The following is a 19977-nucleotide window of genomic DNA, read 5'->3' as shown; positions in this document are numbered from 1 at the left end:
GTGTAAAATGCAACAGTACCAAAAACTGAAAAAAGACGTGCTGAAATAAATGACACAGATCTGAAGTCAGCTCAGTGTGACTCTATAAACTCTAAGCAGGATGTTTCTGATTGTGATTGTTTGTAAACACCCCTCTGACACAAACACACACACAGGTGCATGTTCATATTTATAACAATGTTTACAAACATGGACACAGACAAACACACACGTTCTCTCACAGGTGGGTTGCGTGTGTGTGTGTATCCAGTACACAAGTGATGACGTGACGAATCCTGCTTTCGGGTCCAAACGACTCTGCATTTAATAAGGCTGTTGTGTTTTTAACATGTTTTAGTGCTTTGTATCTTGTTCTACACTCAACAAAAATATAAACGCAACACTTTTGTTTTTGCTCCCATTCCCCATGGGATGGACGTAGAGACCTAAAATTCATTCCAGATACACAATATAACCATCCCTCCCAAACAGTGGTCACAAATCAGTCCAAATGTGTGGTAGTGGGCACATCTGCTATATTGAGATAATCCATCCCACCTCACAGGTGTGCCACATCAGGATGCTGATCTGACACCATGAGTAGTGCACAGGTGTACCTCAGACTGCCCACAGCAAAATGCCACAGATGCCACAAGCAATGAGGGAGCGTGCAATTGGCATGCTGACAGCAGGAATGTCAACCAGGGCCCTGTGCTTCGTACGTCGCTTACTACATCCAAGATCAAATGACACATCCAAGACCAAATCATCGCGCTAACTCTGAGCTCGCTATTCCGGTTCCCCGAACACACCTGTTGTTGACGATTAGTATAGCTGGATGAAGTAATGTGAGATCACTGGGTGGCCCAACAGGGGCGACGCATCGATAGTAGAAACATTGATCGGCAACCCGCTGATTGGTCGGCGAAAATGTCGAAGGAGCGCGCTCGGTATTTTTCGGCAGCAGAGCAAGAACTCTTGAGTGAGGGATTTCAGGAGTTTCAGAGTTTAATTAAAACGCAAGGGAACACTGCAAAGGCTGCAAAAGCAAGGAGAGAGGGCTGGCAGAAAGTTGCTGACAAATCAAACTCGTAAGTAATTTAATAATAACAATAATAATGGAGTGGATTTATACAGCGCTTTTCAAGGCACCCAAAGCGCTTTACAATGCCACTATTCATTCACTCTCACATTCACACACTGGTGGAGGCAGCTACGGTTGTAGCCACAGCTGCCCTGGGGCAGACTGACAGAAGCCAGGCTGCCATATCGCGCCATCGGCCCCTCTGGCCAACACCAGTAGGCGGTAGGGTAGAATTATCATATCACACCATATTATCCAATATTATATTACATTATATTATATTATAATATGTTATATTATATCCCCTTTCACATTAGAGCCACAACAGGACCCACTAGAACATGGGAACAAGTAAAAGTGAAATATAAGAATATTCTACAGAATGGTAATATTTATCACTTATATTGCTTGTCGTCTCTTGGAAAGAGACCCTGGAATACTCTGTTTGTTTGTTCATAACAGCAACCAAGAAAAGGGCAGAGCAAAAAAAAAGACAGGTGGTGGTCCTGCACCCCCTCGTCAACAAGTTGGTTAAGTGAATAATACCCTCACGGGAAAATCGATATCTCTCTATGAGCACACTGTCACGCTGAGCTAAAGGATCCTGTCTGTCCCGCAATATACGCTGAATTCTGAGGACTCTCCTTATCAATCTTGCACCTTCCGCAATGGGTTGCTCGCGTAAACGGACAGGATATGACTGCGACAGACTTCCCAAATCCACCTTCGCTTTTATAGCCGTGGTCTCTCATCTTGATTACACGAAGTAATTTACAATTACTACTCTGAAATATGAATTACATCTGTAATAATCACATACATGTAATAGAATGTTAATAGTACATTTCCCTTTTTTAGGGAATGACCTGTATGTATCTGTGTGAAATCAATAAAAGGATCAAGTGCTGCATTACCTTTAGTTACATTGATGTTATTTATTTATGGTGAAACAGTGGTGGAATATCGCTGTTGCTTTCGTATGAATGACGCGGACATACCTGCGTGGCCGCGATCTAATCCTGTTTACATAAAGTAAACCTGCTCCCCAGCAGGTTTACGCTTACGGCTCTGTTGCTATGACAGCAAGTCCCGGATGGGCTTCGGGGAACCGAACGATCCAGGATCACGCGAAATCGTCAACAATCTCATCCAGCTAACTCACTTAGCGCGGTACGAAGAACAGGCCCCTGATCTGTCGCCCGTGCATTGAATGTTCATTTCTCAACCATAAGCCGTCTCCACAGGCGTTTCAGAGAATATGGCAGCACATCCAACCAGCCTCACAACCGCAGACCTCGTGTAACCACACCAGCCCAGGACCTCCACATCCAGCAGGTTCACCTCCAAGATCATCTGAGACCAGCCACCCAGACAGCTGCTGGAACAATTGGGTTGCACAACCAAACAATTTCTGCACAAACTGTCAGAAACCGTCTCATGGACGCTCAACTGCATGCCCGTCGTCCTCATCGGGGTCTTGACCTGACTCCAACTCGTCGCCGTAACAGACTTGTGTGGGCAAATGCTCACATTCGATGGCGTCTGGCACGTTGGAGAGGTGTGCGCTTCACGGATGAATCATGGTTCACATTGTTCAGGGCAGATGGCAGCTGAGAATGTCCCAGTTCTTGCATGGCCAGCATACTCACCGGACATGTCACCCATTGAGCATGTTCGGGATGTGCTTGACCGGCGTATACGACAGCGTGTACCAGTTCCCACGAATATCCAACAACCTCGCACAGCCATTGAAGTGGAGTGGACCAACATTCCACAGGCCACAATTGACAATCTGATAGACTCCATGCGACGATGTGTTGCACTGCATGAGGCAAATGGTGGTCACACCAGATACTGACCGGTTCTGGGTCCCCAGACCCCCAATAGCGCAAAAAACTGCACATTCCAGGGTGGCCTTTTGTTGTGGGCAGTCTGAAGTACACCTGTGCACTACTCATGATGTCAGATCAGCATCCTGATGTGGCACACCTGTGAGGTGGGATGGATTATCTCAATATAGCAGATGTGCCCACTACCACACATTTGGACTGATTTGTGACCACTGTTTGGGAGGGATGGTTATATTGTGTATCTGGAATGAATTTTAGGTCTCTACGTCCATCCCATGGGGAATGGGAGCAGTAACAAAGGTGTTGCGTTTATATTTTTGTTGAGTGTATTTAATCTCAACAAGCCCCTAAAAACAGTCAGTGATCACTGTCTGCCTCTCAAGGTTTTTATTACCCTAATCATTTTAAAGTTCAGTTTTCAAAACCTTAGATGTAGCTACAGCCCAGCCCATGCAGCAGTATATTAATAACTAACGGCGTATTGTGGATGGATTATCTCTGTTGTTCTCCCGACTGGAGTTTGGTCCGTTTACAGCAGGGGTGTCAAACTCAAATACACAGTGGGCCAAAATTCAAAATGGAACAAAGTCGCGGGCTAACATTAATATTTATTGAAAAAAAAATCTTCCTCCAGATATAAGAATGAATCTTTTCTTATGGACTCAAACAAGTTTAGCTGAAAAACTCAATATGGAACAAGCAAAGCTTAATACTAAACAATATATATATTAGCTGTATAATACCAGTAGGCCAGCTCTAATAGTAATTTGGTATGGCTTCGCGGGCCAAATGTAATTAGGCTGCGGGCCAAATTTGGCCCGCGGGCCAGAGTTTGACACCTATGGTTTACAGCATCCTGCCATGCGATTGCATTTGTCCCTAACCATCGGGAACCCTCATGTTAACTTTTATCGAGTGGTAAAAAATTAGCATTCATCCTCCAGCTTCACTGTGTTTATGTTATGCTAATGTAGCTGTGTAGCTAGCCACCACGTAGCACATCATTACATATCAGCTAGCCCGACTTCAGTAACCCTACAAACGTCACTGCTGTTTAGTTTTCTGTCTTAATTTATGTCAGAAGTGATAGCAGAGCTGTACGTCTTATTTTGTTTCAGAAATCCCTCAGTCAGGACATGCTATATTGTATTTAGATGGAAGCTAGCGAGCTAACTCCCTGCTAACTTCTAACTCTGTTAAATGTCATAAATCCTGTTTTCATGGATGCCTGGATGTTAAACTTAATTGTTACACCTGGTAGAGCAGCAACGCTGATCATTTTATTACAGATGAAAGAATTTAGACCATTTTTCAACTCTCAACTGATGTTGCAGTGTTCGCTTGACTTATGGACCTGCACCAGAGTTTGGGACCGGACACGGCTAATGACGTCAGACTTAAAGACTGGATTTAAACCAATCAGTCTGAACCTGCTGAATTTGAAACCACCACTCAGGAGAAGCCTGTGTCTGCTTCCTTGGGCCATTTTTATGATGACCACACATTGCTTGTGTCGCAGGTGCTATGTGCATCGGTCAGACGTGCATCTCTTGTTTTTTGGTATGTTGCGCCGCGGCCATTGCAGCTGGGTTGAAGACACGAGTATACAAACATGCCGGTGGATACACTGTATTACCAAACGTATCCACTCACCCATCCAATCACTTCCATGGCCACAGTGGGTGCTCTCAAGAGCTTCCGGTGTGGTACTGTTATAGGAGGCAATGCTTCACAAATGTCCTGTCGTCATAAATGCACTGATGAACGATCAAATGTTCCCATAAACGCAGTACTAAACCTTCATTCAAAAAGTGAAATTGGGTGGTTATTATGTTTACAAGAGTCTAACTTGGAATTTGAACAAAATAATTATATGTTTCTGTGGTGAACATAATTAAATCATATACAATCTGCATGAAATTCAACAACTTAACACTTGTTAAATTTATTCTTGTTGAGATGATGTGATACAATCCAGAAAGAGTGGTTAGTTGTCTGGACTCGTCATGTCACACGATCATGCGAGATTTCAAACCTCATTAAAGGTTAGCACTCTTTCCTTTCACCAAGAAGTTTCTGAGTTCAAATCCACTAACTGTCCACACAGAAAAGCCTGTGTGGAGTTTGCATGATGTGTGTGTGTAAGTTTTCTCTGGGTACTCTGGCTGCCTCCCACAGTCCAAAGACTGAAGACTAAATTGTTAGTGGGGTTTGGTTTATTGGTGATTCTAAATTGCCTGTGTGTATGAATAGTTGTCTGTCTCTATGTGTTAGACTGGCGACCTGTCCAGGGTGTACCCTGCCTCTATGACAGCTGGGATAGGCTCCAGACGCCCCTGCAACCCTGATAAGGATAATCAGAAGAGGATGGATGGAGTGGCAGCTATGTGAAAGTTGTTATAAGTCCATTAAAGTTTTATGTTAACCAGACTCTGGACTTGATGTTGAACAATCCAAAGAATAACTCTAATCACACCATGAACTTAAAATAATCATGAAACAGATTTCAACTTTGATAAATTGCTTTCTATTAGCATTAAGTTCTTTTGTTGGAAAATTGTCATTTGTAGGAATCAACTCAATGAAATTAAGTTGGACTCAACTCCAGTAAACAAGTTGATTCATCATTCGCTATTGGTATAAAAGGGGAAACTGATTCACAAGAGGCAAATAAACCATGCAAAAATATCAAAAGAAAATCAGCATCGAAAGCCAGTGAAGTAGCACTGCAAGCTAACTCTAGCCCACCTGAAACTCCAAGGCTACCCTGGACTGACGTAACACCGAGTGACCTTCTGAAAGACCTGAGGTCCGACCTCAAAGGGGACAACGACCAACTCGGAAAGATTATGGATTCCGTACGTTTATTACAGTTTATATTAAAAGCAAACACGTTAAAGCAAAAAAAAAAAAACAATGTTGGAGAGAATGTGGTCATATTAAGGCCAATCACCTACACTTCTTTTGGTCATGTGATAAACTACAACCATGCTGGTCAGATGTTGCCGAGCTGATAGACGGACTTTGTCAGTGTGAACTTCCCAGGGATCCACAGGTCTTACACCTTGGTCTGATCCCAGAAGGTACGATTAAAAAAGAGAACATCTACATGTTTAAAATAATGACTGTGGCTGTGAAGAAAGTTATCACAAGAACTGGCTGAAAAGGAGTCGCTGAAAGTGAAATAATGGAGGAGATAAACTGAAGTTTCTATGACGAATCAAACTGGATGTCTTCGAACGGACCTGGTGGAAATGGACACTATATAAAGGGCTTAATGCCACTTCAGTGGTTGAGAACTGTTACCCTTCTTTTATGTTGACTCAAAATAAAGAGTAAAAATAAATAAATAAAATAAAGCAATTTAATCATGTGGATCATTATTGAATTAATGATTCCTTATTTCTTTATGTTTATTTAAATAGTTATTTTTAGTGTTGTGGAAAAGCTTCTTAAAAGAGCTGAAGCCATTATAGCTGCAAAATGTGAGCCAACATATTACAAGGCAGATGAGCAAATACTTTTGGTAATGTAGTGTAGTTCCTCTTCATGCTCCTTATCACTGTCTGTCCTCAGCTCCCTGAGGCACAGTTCATCTCAGGGCTTCATCTTCCTGATGTATTCATGCATGCCTCTGACACGCACTAATCCTCACTCTCTCTCTGTCTGTTGCTCATATGTCTTAGGGTGCTAGACCTTGGGTGGAGAAGTCCATGAATTTTATAGAATTTTCAAGTCGCATTTATGTCCTTTTGTGACCAGCTTATTGTTCCAGCTGGGTATCTGGCAGGCCATATATATTTACAGCTTACTGTTGAGGTGGCATCTCAATGCCTGTCTTACCATCTGGGGGTGTTGGAGATCATGTACTGGCAAGCGGGGATAAATGCATGTCTCGTGTTTCGGGTCTCCAGTCACCATAATGGACCTTGTTTTTATGTAGCCTTGCAATAGTTCTTGAAGTTAGCAATATAATCTAGATATAGCAGCACACAAGACTGAGATGTGCTCTTGAAGACAATAAGAGGTTTAAAAATAAAACTCACCCAGATAAAATGAACTTGTTCTGTACAGTTCACGGTTACCATTAGCAGGACAATAACTGGCGTTTTATCCAATATTACAGAATTAGAGAATAATTCTGTAACAGTAACTGTTCAGGCAAATCCTCACATAGTTTACTGTTAAAGTGCATATATATTGCTGCATCCACATACACAATTGTATATGGTATTGTATATTGTAAATCAATGCATTAATAGTTTTTCCAGAAAGCACTGCTAGTGTTGTACCAAATAGTGATCGTCTGCCAAAAACTGATTGATTGCTCGCATTTAAAATGCTACAAATAACTTGTTAGTCTGTAATATTTGAACCATATGTGTAATGTATGCCTCGTGTATGATATCAAGCCATCTGAGCCACAAACAACATTCCTGTTACAAGGTAGAAGTCGCAATTAGCTGTTGGCAGTGTCCCTTATTTAAGCAGTTAAAAAAAAGTCTCGTTGACATTAAAACTTCATTTTTTTAAGTGAGATCTGGCCATGAGGGCAGCAGAAATGATAACACATAAAATAAGAGTTTAGTAAACATATTTTAAGTGGCCAAAAGGACCGGACTGGCTATACACTGGATATATAACTCCTTTGTAAATCCTGCTGAGTGCAGTCTATTTACCAATATGAGTAAAGACATCATACAAACATTGGAAATCACGTGTTGTTGGACGATCACTTTTTGGCATAAGTCTCCGGGTATCACGTGACAGCGTGAATCCTGAACCCCGCTGACACGACTGCTCTGGTTGTAAGTACATGATTGGTTCCAATTGCGGTCACGTCATCCAGTGAACGGCCGAGGTACGTTATTGGTTTAGCCAATAGGAAGGAGGGCGTGAAGGAGGAAATGGTTTGACAGTCAAGTCCCCGGCTTATGTTTGTCTACTAACCGAGCATGGCTGAGCTCCAGGTCTGTATAAAAGAATAAAATTACTGGTTTATATTCCGCCGCCTTCTGTTAAGGAAGACCGTTAGCTGATGTAGCGGTTTAGCTGCAGGCCGTGTGTCCTGAAGTGAAAGCTGTGCGGAGTCTTTGTTCAACGACTTGTTAGCAGCTACAGAGCAGCTCATGCAGCCCGAGGGCGCAGAAAAAGTCGGTGTGTAACAATGGCTGCGGGGGAGCTATTGTCCCGATGCAGCTTTTCTTCATGTCTGTAGTGTTTGTGCAGGAAGCAGACTGATCTGGAGTACGACTTCAGAAAAATCACCCCACTGGGCATTTATAACGTCTTCTTCAGTCTGCCCTTCAGCCCACTTAGCCAAGAATGGGGCAGCTCCAATGTCGCAACCATGTGAGCAAACTGGGTAAAGGCAAATGTGATGTAAGCTCGAGTAAAACGGTTCTTTATTGCACCGATCACTTGCGAGTTATAAAACAGTGTTTCACTGTCTGGTTGGACTAGACTGATTCTCTATCCTGATTTTACTTTTATGCAGAGGAAGTGAAGCATTTCCTAAATGTCATTTATAAACATCCCAGTTTTCTTTTGAACACAATAACAAATTATTTCAGAAAAAAAATGACCAGGTCAGCCCACAAAAACGGACCTTTCTATTAACCCATAGCACTGAACGTTGGTGTTCACTGATGTGCTTTGTAATACTCAAATCAAGTTAACTTGGACATAAAGCACATCATGTGTAAAGGCTAATTTACACCATGGAGCACCACGTGCTCTCGAAGCTGTGTAACCATAACTCAGGGAAAACAGCGGGACTAAGGGGTCACTTTTGTATTTCCCCAAGCTGTAACAATCAGTTTTGTCTACAGAATTTAAGGATATCAGAATACTTTATTGATCGTCAGGGGGAATTATATACAGTCGACTTCCACTCTCTCTCTTAAGCAGTAAGTGGTTCTTTGTGGTTTGGCTGGCTGCACTGACACAGGAAAATCCACCTGTTAGCCGTGATATTTGGTTTTGTAAAGCTTTATAAATGAAAACTGTGCCGAGGAGGAAGGCTCTGGGGTAAATTAGCCTTCATGCATGAAGTGTTTCCACTTTAAAACAGAGTTTTATCTTCTATTTACTCGCAGTATTAAAAACTTCACCTTCAGTCCAGACTGAAGTATGCCATGGGCAATCTGGAGTAAGATTGCACGTACTGGAAACACATCCTTTGAGATTAAGCTAGAGCCCTTTTGGTCATAGAGATGTTTTATGAAAGAAGGGCGGTGTACAACCCCAAAGAACCCCATTCCCACAGTGAAACACTTTGATGGCAGTCTTATGCTGTGGGGATGGACCTGGTAGAATCTCTTCCAGGCAGAAGGAATCATTAAGAAAGAAGGACGTGACAATTTGATTTCAAGCAGTCAGCAGCAAACTGGGCCCGGACAGTCGCTTTGTCTCTCAGCACAAGAGGTCTAATAATTTTGACCCTGGTACATTTAGTTTTTTCTTTCTGTGTGCAAATTAAAATAGTATAAGCATCCAGTGTAAAACAGGGATGTGTGGAAAAGCTGTGTTAAGAAGTCCTTCCTCTTCCAGCTGGGAAGAAAAAAAATCTACCTTTTGCACGTAGCACTGTCCCAACGTTGTCGTCCTGTCTTCTACAGACTAAGTTTGATGAAGCAGCAGCAGAGGTCAAGCAGCTGAAGGCGAAGCCGACTGATGAGGAGATGTTGCAGATCTACTCGCTGTTCAAGCAGGCCACCGTGGGTGATGTGAACACAGGTGAGAAATTTCAAATGATACTGCGCTCAGCACTGTTACTGCTGTCACACAAACTGTTGATAAGAGTCTGACACTGGCTACGCTGAACATGCACCCTATAAGAACCACTGGCACATGCATGACGTACACCTGTACTACAGACTCTCTGAGGAGCTAGATCTGCTCCTGTGTATCGTGGTTTCACTTTCAGATTTCCACATAAATGTAAATATTCTAGATAATTATCAGTAGTGTTTCTTATGTTTTTGTGTTGCAATGTAATGCAGCCCTTTGCTCTGTACTGAAGACGCTGGGCCTTAATGAATGTGTCCTATATTTATTTGACCTGCATTACACAGGATTCCACTAAATTGTTTAATTTGCTTTGTTTGTCTTTGAAGCTCGTCCAGGGATGTTTGATTTCACTGGGAAAGCTAAATGGGATGCCTGGGAGAAGCAGAAGGGTGAGTAAGAATGGAGGTGGTGGCTGTGGAGAGGGGGGTCTGGGTCAGGTCCCTGTGACCTGGCCCGGATAAATGGAAGGAAATGGATGTGTTTAAATGATGTTTAAAGTGAACGCTTACTTGAAATATATCCAGCTGTAATTCTAAAAACATGACCTAATATAAATAAACCTAAAATAAATGTTAAGTTTATTTATATTCATTAATTAAAAATGAATTACAAATTTGTTAATTTTTTGTTTTCTTGTTGTCCTTTATTATTTTACTAAAAGTACAATTTCAGTACATTTTATTGCATAAAGGCTGAATAAGTTGATGTTACCTTAAACATAAAGGATGATTTCCTCAGAGTTAGGAGTGCAGCTCATTTGATTAAAAAAAAGTTGGGCTGGTGCGTTCCTCATCCTTTGTAGTAAATTGGATTATTGCATATTGTACTCGGCTGCATGCAGCCCCCTTTCAGGACTGCATGAGTTGTTGTAGTGTTGAGTTTGTCAAGCAGGGCTTTGAGTCCTCATGTCAACAAACTATGAAAAAGAGTCTCTGAAAGTAAAAGCAGGACTAGCTTGTTCATTTAGTCTGTCTGTCTTTTTTTCCCTCCATAACACATTTTTAATTTGTCTGTAAGGTAAGAGCAATGAGAACGCCATGAACGAGTACATCAGCCTGGTGGAGGAGCTAAAGCAGAAATATGGAATATAATGCTGTGTGATGACGACCAACTGGCCGGGAAATCTGCTCCGTGGACTGTGACTGGCACCAGTCTCCATCCCTGCACCGTTAAAACGCCTTAAAACTCAACAAGTGTGTCCGTAAACAGCTCACATGAACACCTGGTGGATGGCTTCTAGTCCTAGAAACTGACCCAAGTAGCTGCCGATGGACACATTTAAACTGTGTATATATCAGGTTTCAGTATTCATGTGTTTCTGCAGAGAGTCCTGTCATTTCAATAAACAGTAACCTGAAAGTGTGATTTTAGATCTTCAGCTTTTTTTTTTTAAGTATTTGTTCAGTTCAATTTTATTTTATTTATATGGCACCAAATCACAACAACAGTTGCCTCATGGCACTTTATGTTGCAAAGAAAAGAGAGAACACCCCGTCATGAGCTTTGGCTACAGTGGGAAGGAAAAACTCCATAACAGGAAACAACCTCCAGCAGAACCAGGCTTGAGTGGAGGAAGACGAGGAAGGCAAGGCGTGGAAGAGAGCCAGAGAGAAGGCTCTGCCTCCCATTCTACATTGAAATACCCAAACCATAAGTAAGCCCCCAGTCTAAGAGTGAGCTGCTCTAATAGGGTGATAAAGTATTATAAAGTTATGGGGCCTGATTATTATTATCATTATTATTATGTAATGGGAAGGATTTAAATTCTGATCCTGGATTTAACGGAGCCAATGAAGAGAAGCCAAATATCAGAGATAAAGGAGATTTTTAGGACGTCCTGATAATTACAAATTACAGGCTATTAGTAACCCAAGGTAATGCCACCCAGAGCAGGAATCTAATTGGATACCATACTGGGCCGAGTACAATAACCTCAGTTTTAGCTGAAAGTAGAAGCAGAAAATTAGAGGCCATAAAGACTTGGATGTGGTTTAGCATTAGTTCTAATTAGTTACAGCACTTTCAGAAAGACATTTACCGTGATGAATGCTGTGTAATCCAAATTTAACAATTTAATAACAATTTGTGCCTTACATTTTATTACTGACTGTGGAATGTAAACCACTGTTGTGTCCTGTTGCTAAGTGGCTATTTTTGCGTATCCAGAGACTTCCCCATTGGTTGTTTTTTATATCTATAAAACTCTACTTGGATTGTTTCCTGCTTATCTGTGTGTTTTGGTATGAAAACAATTTCAATCTCATTGAGACGTTTACGTGGATAAATAAAGGATAACAATTGTCTACACAGAAATGCAGAATGACAGGATGTGGTGGATTTTGTGAAAAAAAAACCTTAATGGCTGTGGTGAAGAAGAACTCAATTTAATTCAATTCAGTTTTATTTATATAGCGCCAAATCACAACAAAAGATGCCTCAAGATGCTTCATAGAACTAAGAAGAGGAACAAGGTAATAGTCTCTGATGACGTCATAGAACAGTTTGAGTGTAAGAGACAAGCTTTGGACCCTGTGACACTTTTGTCTTTATGGTCAAACTTGGATCACATGGATCTACTTTCTGAGTAAGCAATGAAACAGGTGTGAATCTGTAGGATCCCTGGACACAGGCAGAAGTGGTCAGTTGTTCACAATGGCTGTGATCGCAACCAACAATGTTATGTGCACCTCATGTGTGAGTTTGGAAGATCCCATATTAGGGTGTATGTACTTCACTGGTTCTCCAATCACCATAAACCTTCTGTATGCATTTTTAAATCTGGATTATCTAAAGACTCAATGAGCTCGATGTCTACAGGTCTGACACAGAGACACTTGAAGAGGACTGCCCACTGCATGGGTCCTCTTGTGCTATGGGCAGATATAGTCTCGGGCTCAAAGACATCAAGACACACAACTAACGATGTGTCAGTTGGGAACAAAGCAGTTTGTAGAGCATCTCTGGTTCCTGCCTGGACCCAGAGATGCTTTTCTTTACTTTTTTTCTCTGATGCAGAACACAATGCCCTGTCAAAAAAAAACAAAAAAACCATGCAAACTTGCACAACAAAAACATCATCGAGGCCATGAAGGGTAAACCACGTTATAGCGTGGTTTACCCTTCTATACTAGTCTATAGTAGAGTTCAAAATACTCTAGTAAAAGTTGAAGCACTGGCTTTGAAATATACTCAAAGTAAGAAAGTAAGAAACAGCTCCATGATGAACATTTCTACCACCTATTTCTATGCCAAACTAACTGAACCTTGTGCAATATTAATGTAATAATAAAATAATATTGAATGCAAACCTTATTTTCACTCTAAATACTGTTTCTAATTAAAGCTACTCAGCTTGAATCACTTAAGCAGAACATCAGGAAAATAAAAATAGCTCTATTTTCTGTTGCCTACATTGTAGAGAGTGACGTTGCCTCTAAACAGGAAAATGAGTAGGGAAAGGGTTAGAGTGGGATTCAGCTGGTGGGGAAACCCTCAAACCTGCAGGACTTGATGTGACTTGACTCTGACCATGAAACAGTCACACACTGCTCTTTACTGTAAATCCATCACAGTGCAGCAAACTGACCTGTTTATCCTGCACTAACCTGCAGAGGATTTTCATGCAACCTTTAAATAACACAGTTAGTCTTGCTGAGATTGTTTTGCAACTGTGTTTCGCAATATAAAAAAACACAATGTTTCATGTACAGGCCCAATATTTGATTTAAGGACTAACATGTAAGCTTCACATTTCCACTGAGCAGCCCTTACCTTTAAATCTAAGCTCTCTTCTTCCTGTCCCATCTTTCTTATCGTCTTCCATCTCTGAGTGAAGTTAGTTCTTTCTTTAAAATACAGCAGCTGGACCTTTAGCTAGCAACACATTGTGCGACAGGCTGCGCACAAACAGTTTGTGTGTTTGCTGATGTTTGTTACGCTGATGGAGACTGACTAAGGCACACAGTTTTGCCTCTTTCATCTCTTTTCATGCATCATCCCCTGGTGATTAACACATGAACATGTTACTGTTTAGGATCAAATCACTCTGAGGTTTGAATGCTGAAATAATAACTCCCCTCAGATGCATTAAACAAATGTAACGAGCCTGTTTTGAAAATCCAAGGAGTAGAAAGTACAGATATTTGTGTAAAAATGTAGGGAGTAATTATAAAAATTTATCAGAAAAAAACTACTCAAGTAAAGTGCAGATACCTGAAAATTCTACTTAAATACAGTAACGAAGTATTTGTACTTCATTACTTCCCACCTTTGGCAGTGACTCCATGGTAACTGACAAGTGTTACACACACTGATTATTATTAATTTTAGCAAACTTTGATGGATGTAACCGGATGTCATTACTGAAAATGTAAATTGTAATTTCATTCAGTCTTTCCTGCTCTCGCCCCTTGCACAATCCTTACTGTATGGCTAACTTCATAAGACTCAAAATAGAATTGCAAATAACCAAAGTATTCTCCTAGTGGGCAAAAACAATTAGAGACATGAATAGATTGGTGGTGTACCAGGGGCTTCTGTTTAGGACTATGCTTCCTCCTCACCGTAATCCAGCCAGCCTGTTTTCCTGGCTGCTTGGGACAATCTCTTGGGGGGGAAGCTAATGGTGGCTAAACTACGTTTGTCCAAACTGACTACAGGGGCCTGATTAGCTACAGTATTTTCCAATTCTCCAATTCAGTGAGCAGAACTGTAAAAATGGTACATTTATTATATTATTACAAAAGGAGGCCGAAGTGTAGCTAAAAATCTGCCAAACTGAGCAGGAAAATGAGGCCATCTTGCTAGCGAGTTGACTATGAGCTAAGCTAAGGTAGCAAATCCCTAAAGAAGTGTTTGTTCAGTGAACAAATACTGTGAATATAATCAGTAGGTGATTCAGAAGAGAGTCCATCCATCCATCTTCTTCTGCTTATCCAGGGCCGGGTCGCGGGGGCAGCAGCCTAAGCAGAAAAGCCCAGACCTCCCTCTCCCCAGCCACCTCCTTCTGCTTGTCCGGGGGAACACCAAGGCATTCCCAGGCCAGCCGAGAGATATAATCTCGCCAGCGCGTCCTAGATCTGCCCCGGGGCCTCCTCCCAGTGGGACATGCCCGGAACACTTTACCCAGGAGGCGCCCAGGAGGCATCCTTGTCAGATACCCGAACCATCTCAGCTGGCTCCTTTCGATGTGGAGGAGCAGCGGCTCTACTCCCTCCCGGATGACTGAACTTCTCACCCTATCTCTAAGGGAGAGGCCAGCCACTTTTCAGAGGAAGCTCATTGCTGCTGCTTGTATCCACAATCTCGTACCCAAGAGGAGAGCTGTTATAGATAAAGCACATGAAGTTTACTTTATGAAATAAGTTGTTATTTCATAGTGAAATGGTTATAAGTCCCTAAGTTTTTAATCAAATGGGCTGCATAGCTGCAAGGCTAGCTGTCTAAGCAGAGATACCTAAACCTTACTCTCCCAGTGAGTTCCCAAGCCAGCCAAGAGTTGTAATCTCATATCAAGTTGTAATGTCATGGGTAGGGATGGGTACCGGTATCGGTTCTGACATAAACGGTAGTAACCAAACCGAAAAGCAGCGCACATTTCGGTGCTTTATTTCAGTGCTTTTTTTTTCCTGAGCTGTGATACACTTTAGATTCTAGCCAATCATTTTACGTTTCCGAGGATAGTAGGCGGGCCCAGGTACGTACGTTCTTTTAGGGCAGAGCTACAGATTAAAAATGCCCAAGGCGAAACGGTCAAAAGTCTGGCTGTACTTCACAGCAAAAGATGCAAACTCAGCAGCAACAAGTGCTTTAAGCTCATACTGTGATACTGTGCAAAGGAGGTAACACCTCAAATCCGATGAAACACCTGGCGACGCATAGCGTTTTTTTTAAAAGCCCAGAAATGCGCCGTATTTGATAGCTTGCTGCGAGACCTCACACCGAGCACATCTACTGCGGGTGTGGTGCCTGTTATCGGACCCAGAGTTAGCAACATCCCCCGAGAACCCGAAGAGGAGAGTCCTGGCCCCTAGCCCTGCCAGTGTAGCAGAAATGATGAGGATGATGATGCAGCAGCAGCCGTTCTTCTCTGCGTGAGTAGCTTAATGTTGTTCGTGTGTAACTCGCGTTGAGTAGGCTAACCACGTTATTACATTAATCCAGTAAGGTGAACTAGCAAACACCTTCATAGCTACATGCAGCTGTCTTCTTGTTTGATGGCAGATGCTCCCTTCACCCTGCCCAAAAAGGCTAAAATGACCAAAGAAAAAGTGGAAAACAGTTAAACATGAGAGGTTTAGGACAAAGTTTGTGTTTTTTTCCATTGTTTAAGCACTGCTTCCAGCCAAGAGGGATACCATAAATTGCAAAAAAGTGCAATAAACTACAAAAAAATTGAAAATCGTTAATGTTTTTTTTAACATATATTTCTAGTTAGAGAAATTTAAGAGGCTTATCCCTCAAAACTGTAAATACAAAAAAGTTGCACAAAATAGTTTCCTACCACAGGAAATTTGTTTTGAGTGTCTTCATAGTTTTATTTTTTAAATACACCAATTTTTATATTCTGCAGGAAAAACTAAAATAGATATTATACTGCAAATTTGCAAAAAAGCAGCATATGCATCAAAATAAACTATTTCCAGCAGTGCAATATGAGTCCTAAGCATCACAGAAAATACACAGAAAGTCATAAAGTCAAAGATAACTTTTAAAAACACCAGTATAGGCTCATAAGGCCCTGATGGTAAAAAAAACTACATTTCCGCGAAAATGACGTCACTTCCGGTTTCGGGCAGGTAATGGCGGACATGCAAAAGTTCGCGCTGACGTCTATTCCAACGTGGGAAGTGTTATGAACAGCTGATCGGATCGGCAAAGCGTGTTTCTGGAATATTGTGTTTTTGTTGCTGCAAGCGCTTTTTATGCAGTTTTTGCAAAGCTATATGTGGAAGGAAACTGTGACCGAGGACAAGCTGATGGCATAAGATGTAAGTACAACTCCTCCGGTTTCATATGCAAAAAAAATTATTGCGCTAGCTTACGTGGTTGCAGAGCTACCGGGATTTAAAAATAGTTACGCAAAACAGAGCGGCCGGCTCTAAAGGGTTAAGCACCGGCACCGTTTCAAAAGTACCAGTTTGGCACCGGTATCGGATAAAACCTAAACGATACCCATCCCTAGTCATGGATCTGCCCCAGTCTCCTTCCAGTAGGGCACGGCTGGAACATTTTACTACCTACAGTCTACCTATGTAGACTTACTTTAATGATTAGCTCTCTGTTCACCACAACAGACTCGGACACATCCCTTTATCTGTCCTGCTCCAGTCTGCTCCAGTTAGATGGCCCTGCCCCTCCCTGAGTCTGGTTCTGCTGGACGTTTCTTCCTCTTTAAGGTGAGCTTTGTGTCATTGTAGGGTCTTTACCTGACCATATAAAGCGCCTTAATCAACTGTTGTTGTGCTTTGCGCTATATAAATAAAATGGAATTGAATCCCAGATTCTTAGATATTGGGAAATAACTTTCCAACCTGGCGAGTGCACACTATCTTTTTCCATCTCATGGCCTGTATTTATATAGCGCTTTACTAGTCCCCAAGGACCCCAAAGCGCTTTACATATCCAGTCATCCACCCATTCACACACACATTCACACACTGGAGATGGCAGCTACATTGTAGCCACAGCCAATAATAATTTATTTATTACATTAATTAAACATACAAATTCCCAGTTATTTCCAGACCGGACTTACAACACATCCTGCTGATATCCCAGCTGCACATGAGACTTACCACACAAATGGTGTGAAAATTACACAACACTGCAAAGCGTTACACCCCGTTTAGCGACACTGCAATCGATTCACCTGTGGCACGCTCTGCAAATAATTCGGGTCTCAGCACAGCTGGGAAGCAGCGCTATGCATGACCTGTAATCTGGAATATAAAGGGAAGTGGCACAAACAAATAAACAAAAAAACAAAGAAGGAGGTTAGTCCGCCCTTACACAACTCACTCCCAATCAATAACCATCTTTACAGCTGGACGGACAACACAAACAAAATTCCAAATCAATCAAAAGAACGAAAAAAAAAGGACATCAGAGACAGCGCAGCTGAAAAACACAAACAACACTATCGATTAAAATATTACCCAATAAAATATCAATTTTATGAAACCATTCAAAAGCTAAAACACACTCAATATACCTACAATACTGATCAGTCTCCCTGCGCGCAGTCGATCGTGGTCACACTAAAAAAGTCCAACGACACACATCAAAAATCAGCACCTACAATAACAAATGATCCAAACAAAATGGCAAAAGTCTCTTACCGACAGTAGACCCACTCGCACCCGAGTCAATTAATCGCCTCTGGGTTTTTTCCACAGAAGAGCGCTGACCTCACCCCACACACCCAGTACCTTTTCACAGCTCTTCAGCCAATCACCTGGCAGAGCGCAACAAACTGCCAGGTGACACTTGTTACATTAGCATTTAATTTTTTTCAACATGTTTTACACATTCTCACATTTTATTTTGCAAGTTCTCATAAAACATTAACAAGATCCTGCATGTTGCAACATATTATATATAACTAGTGCTAAGAAAGATAAAATACTAGAATTCTACTTCCTAAAACCACAGAACTGACTTCATATTCAGCAGCATTATCATTCATCAGATAATTCAATTAAAATATTCAAACAACAAACAGGAGAGGTCCACTCAGTGTCCTGCTTTAGCAGAGGTCAGACCGAGCCAACAGAAACTGGCTGACACTGAAGAGAATTATTTAGATACTTATCAATATCCAAATAATGTTGTTTCATCATTTACACACTGTACAGTTATGAATGGGAAACTATATATATATATATATATATATATATATATATATATATATATATACACACACACTGAACAAAAATATAAACACAACACCTTTGTTACTGCTCCCATTCCCCATGGGATGGACGTAGAGACCTAAAATTCATTCCAGATACACAATATAACCATCCCTCCCAAACAGTGGTCACAAATCAGTCCAAATGTGTGGTAGTGGGCACATCTGCTATATTGAGATAATCCATCCCACCTCACAGGTGTGCCACATCAGGATGCTGATCTGACATCATGAGTAGTGCACAGGTGTACCTCAGACTGCCCACAACAAAAGGCCACCCTGGAATGTGCAGTTTTTTTGCGCTATTGGGGGTCTGGGGACCCAGAACCGGTCAGTATCTGGTGTCACCACCATTTGCCTCATGCAGTGCAACACATCGTCGCATGGAGTCTATCAGATTGTCAATTGTGGCCTGTGGAATGTTGGTCCACTCCACTTCAATGGCTGTGCGAGGTTGTTGGATATTCGTGGGAACTGGTACACGCTGTCGTATACGCCGGTCAAGCACATCCCGAACATGCTCAATGGGTGACATGTCCGGTGAGTATGCTGGGCATGCAAGAACTGGGACATTCTCAGCTGCCATCTGCCCTGAACAATGTGAACCATGATTCATCCGTGAAGCGCACACCTCTCCAACGTGCCAGACGCCATCGAATGTGAGCATTTGCCCACACAAGTCTGTTACGGCGACGAGCTGGAGTCAGGTCAAGACCCCGATGAGGATGACGGGCATGCAGTTGAGCGTCCCTGAGACGGTTTCTGACAGTTTGTGCAGAAATTGTTTGGTTGTGCAAACCAATTGTTCCAGCAGCTGTCTGGGTGGCTGGTCTCAGACGATCTTGGAGGTGAACCTGCTGGATGTGGAGGTCCTGGGCTGGTGTGGTTACACGAGGTCTGCGGTTGTGAGGCCGGTTGGATGTGCTGCCATATTCTCTGAAACGCCCGTGGAGACGGCTTATGGTTGAGAAATGAACATTCAATGCACGGGCGACAGATCTGGTTGACATTCCTGCTGTCAGCATGCCAATTGCACGCTCCCTCATTGCTTGTGGCATCTGTGGCATTTTGCTGTGAGACAAAACTGCACATTCCAGGGTGGCCTTTTGTTGTGGGCAGTCTGAGGTACACCTGTGCACTACTCATGATGTCAGATCAGCATCCTGATGTGGCACACCTGTGAGGTGGGATGGATTATCTCAATATAGCAGATGTGCCCACTACCACACATTTGGACTGATTTGTGACCACTGTTTGGGAGGGATGGTTATATTGTGTATCTGGAATGAATTTTAGGTCTCTACGTCCATCCCATGGGGAATGGGAGCAGTAACAAAGGTGTTGCGTTTATATTTTTGTTG

At 42.1% G+C, this 19977-nt stretch overlaps 1 protein-coding gene across 1 annotated transcript; it reads left to right on the top strand.

Annotated features, from left to right (window-relative positions):
• The first annotated feature begins 7749 nt into the window (after positions 1-7749).
• LOC146690124 (acyl-CoA-binding protein-like) lies at positions 7750-11070 on the top strand. Its single transcript, XM_085435048.1, has 4 exons — positions 7750-7883; positions 9534-9651; positions 10032-10094; positions 10723-11070. Exons 1-4 carry the CDS (start codon positions 7869-7871, stop codon positions 10794-10796), a joined length of 270 nt encoding a protein of 89 aa, XP_085291174.1. The 5' UTR covers positions 7750-7868; the 3' UTR covers positions 10797-11070.
• The last annotated feature ends 8907 nt before the right edge of the window (positions 11071-19977 follow it).

Source organism: Copadichromis virginalis, linkage group LG16 (genome assembly GCF_057382275.1).
Source record: "Copadichromis virginalis isolate Kocher_CV1m ecotype Utaka linkage group LG16, C_Virginalis_male_GT1.1, whole genome shotgun sequence".
Classification (NCBI taxonomy): Eukaryota; Metazoa; Chordata; class Actinopteri; order Cichliformes; family Cichlidae; genus Copadichromis; species Copadichromis virginalis.
Note: the sequence above shows the minus strand (reverse complement) of the source record. Positions and strands in the feature narration are given on the sequence as shown.

Bases quoted from the DNA above. Each gene is read 5' to 3' on its own strand.
- LOC146690124 (XM_085435048.1), top strand. The intron at 9,652-10,031 runs GTGAGAAATTTC...TTGTCTTTGAAG, and splicing joins CGTGGGTGATGTGAACACAG to CTCGTCCAGGGATGTTTGAT. The intron at 10,095-10,722 runs GTGAGTAAGAAT...TTTGTCTGTAAG, and splicing joins TGCCTGGGAGAAGCAGAAGG to GTAAGAGCAATGAGAACGCC.